The sequence below is a fragment of the Choloepus didactylus genome, chromosome 7 (assembly GCF_015220235.1).
Source record: "Choloepus didactylus isolate mChoDid1 chromosome 7, mChoDid1.pri, whole genome shotgun sequence".
In the NCBI taxonomy this organism is placed as follows: Eukaryota; Metazoa; Chordata; class Mammalia; order Pilosa; family Megalonychidae; genus Choloepus; species Choloepus didactylus.
The window spans coordinates 114,426,301-114,429,398 of NC_051313.1; the positions used below are offsets into that span (position 1 = coordinate 114,426,301).

The 3,098-nt window shown below is 45.2% G+C and overlaps 1 protein-coding gene and 1 pseudogene across 1 annotated transcript; one reads left to right on the plus strand and one right to left on the minus strand.

Moving 5' to 3' along the window:
* LOC119540446 lies at positions 1 to 556 on the minus strand (annotated as a pseudogene).
* Positions 557 to 2,071: 1,515 nt separating this feature from the next.
* LOC119539158 (transmembrane protein 217-like) lies at positions 2,072 to 2,752 on the plus strand. Its single transcript, XM_037842394.1, has one exon. It carries the CDS (start codon positions 2,072 to 2,074, stop codon positions 2,627 to 2,629), a length of 558 nt encoding a protein of 185 aa, XP_037698322.1. The 3' UTR covers positions 2,630 to 2,752.
* Positions 2,753 to 3,098: the final 346 nt, after the last annotated feature.

Consider the following 3,098-nt stretch of genomic DNA (forward strand, 5'->3'; position numbering starts at 1 on the left):
TTATTGAGCTTCATCTTTTGGACAAGAATGCCAAGTTAGTCTCTCTTCATAAAAAGCAATTAGAATTTTAGGACACTTTGTACTTGCCTCTTATGCCAGCACCAAGTCTGCCTCATCTGACTCTTCCCATTTCATGAGAAACATTAATTCCCCACTGCTGCCTGTGGCACCAATTGTGCGTTCAGGTCCAAGCCCTCTAGCAAAGCCCCTTGGTTTGTCAGCGGCATCTCTTTTCTTCTTTGACTTGCTGTCATCAGATTCACTGTCAGATAAAGATTTTCTTTTTGTACCACGTTTTTCTTTACCAGCTTTTTGGGAATTAAGAAATGATTCAGTTAACTCTGGGGGGCAATCTAAATTTTCTTCAGGCTCCCAAGTATCGTCGGCATCTGTAAATCCCTTCTACTTCAGGAAATACTCCACCTTGCCATTCACTTCATGTTGATCCTGTACTTTTTCCACCACAAATTCTTCAGGCTCTGCCTCTTCAGCATTTTTACTCTTTCCTTGCTGCTTCTTTCCCAATTTTTTGCAATGTAGTTTTATTGGAGGCCATTTTTTTATCGCAGACTTGAAGAGCTATTACGTTTGTGGTGTGGTGGAGGGCGAGGGGAGGGGGGCGAGGACAGTGGCCAGAGCCTTCTCAGTGGATGCTTTTCTCAGCTCAGTCTTCTTTATTGCTGAGTAGCATTCTAATGGCATGGAAGTGCTCTATTGCATCCACATAAACATCTACCTGGGGCTGATGATCTATGCCATGTGGATTTTCACCTATGAGATCATCAGCTTCTCCACTCACTGAAGGACATGTGGACGGTCTGTAGTTTTTGGCGAATATGGACAAGAACACTATAAACATTTGTGCCTAAGTCTTTGTATGGACATACGCTTTCGTTTATCTTAGACAATCACCACTTAAAAATTTTAAGATACTGCCAAGCTCTTTCCCAGAGTGGCTGTACCATTTTACATTCCCATCAGCTATCTATGAGAGTTCCAGTCCTTCCATATCCTCACCAGCAAATAAATTTTCATTTTAGCCATTCTAATAGATGTATAGTGGTATCTCATTGTGGGTTTTTTAATTTTTTAAAATAATTTATTGAGGTAAAATATATGCAACATATATTTACAACATAAATTTGGCCATAGCTTGCCAGTGTAGTGAGCAAAGAGGATGGAGGTTTGCTCTGGAGTCCTCTGAACTGGAAGCCAGTAAGAAGGCAATCCTGGCTGGAAGGATGGTTGTCCTGGGAATGTGCACACACACACACACACACACACACAGACATCATCATCATCGGAGGCTGCTGGAGCTCTAGGCATCTTCACCCTAGATAGATTTGCCTCTAGAGTTCACACCTAAACCAGGTTACAGACAGAGGTTTGTCTCGTGGGTCCTCCCTCGTCCACACAACTGTGGCTTCTTGTTAACGCATCTGAGCTCTGGAAGAAAAGATAGTAAATTTTGAATCCATAAACCTTCCCCCATTCCACTTGCCACTGGCCAAACCCTGTGACTTGGCACAGGTCTTGTGCAGAACAAGGGAGCAAAGCAATGAAACACCATTTCTAAGGGTTTGGAAGGAAGGCAGGGGATAGGGAGGGAGAAGTCGTTTGGAGATGATTCCAAACCCTTTAGAGGCCATCTTGGTTTCTGACTTCAGAGAAACAAATTCCCTGCAGGGGATCCCAGAACTGACTCCATCAATGTCCCAGATCCAGGAGCTTCCTAATTCCCACAAACCTCTTAATTCAATATATGCAAAGTCAGCAATTAGCTGAGCAGCACAGAACAGCAGAGCTAGAAGCCACCTTAGGAATATCCCAGGCCAGTGATGCCCTCATTTCACAATGACATGGTTACCTACAGCTAATTAGGTCAGAGCACAGACCAGACCCCCTGTGCCTGGACTTCCAGTCCAATGCCTGTCCATATACCATTATTACTCTTAGCATCCTCATTTACATTGTGGGTTGGGGAATTTGTCTAGGGCTAGCTCTGCCATCTTGTCATGTGCCCTCACGATTATTTTTTCTGCAGGAGAGACTCTGGTAAAACAATTATAAAATGAATGCCAGAATGTACTCCTTCATGGTGGGCGTCTTCTCTGTCCTCAACACCATCCAATTCCTCATCTTTGACCTGAACCAGATTACGTTCTTTGGCTACGAGGAAGACCGGTTCAACATCTACACAGAAGTCAAGCCCGGGCTAGTCTTCTGGCTCATGGCTAGGAGGGAGAAGATCAGCACCTGCCTCTCCATTATCACCATCATGGTCAGCTGCCTCCTGCTCTATTGCATCCACATGAACATCTACCTGGGGCTGATGATCTATGCCATGTGGATTTTCACCTATGAGATCATCAGCTTCTCCATGGTCCTGCTCATCAACAGGACCACCAAAGAACAATTCAAGGAGCTGAGTTACCTGAACTTGATCTTCCAAATCTCCCGCATGATCCTGCACTTCTGCAGTCTACCCTACATTGCTAAGCATGCATACTGTCTTTACAAGGATCGTAAGATTGCAGGCAAGCCAGTCAGCCACAGGCGCGCCTCCGTCAGTACCGTCGACTCGTGGTCCCCAGTCGGGCTGGGAACATTGTACCGCAAGCCCAACTGAACCATGCCAGGAAGGAGAGAGAGAGAGGGCAGCAGTCCCCGACCACGGGGACCTCCTTTCCCTGCTGGTCTTCTGTTGATGATGCTTGCCTTTTCGAGTTCTTGAGTTTTCTGCACAGAGGAGTGATTCTGAGGGCAGGGATGGGGGTGGGGGCTGCATGGATAAATTATTGTGCATGCGTGTGACTTGTTTTAGCATTTAATTATATACTGTCTATGCTTACTTTAATGTTCGTGTTGGTGCGTGTTCTTGTCTTTCATTGTCCCCTCCTCTCTGCACAGCCTTAGTATCTAATTTTTCTCTTGTGGATGGCCCCACAGATGCATGCTTCTGCTCAGTCTTTTGGAACAGTGCTGTCCAATAGAACCTTCCGTGCTGATAGAAATGTTCTATATCTACACTGTCCACTCGCAACATATGTCTATTGAGCACTTGGTATAAGGCTATTGTGACCCAGGAACCAAATTTT

Excerpts from the sequence above, each read along its gene's own strand:
- LOC119539158 (XM_037842394.1), top strand. The coding sequence starts at position 2,072 with ATGAATGCCAGAATGTACTCCTTCATGGTGGGCGTCTTCTCTGTCCTC.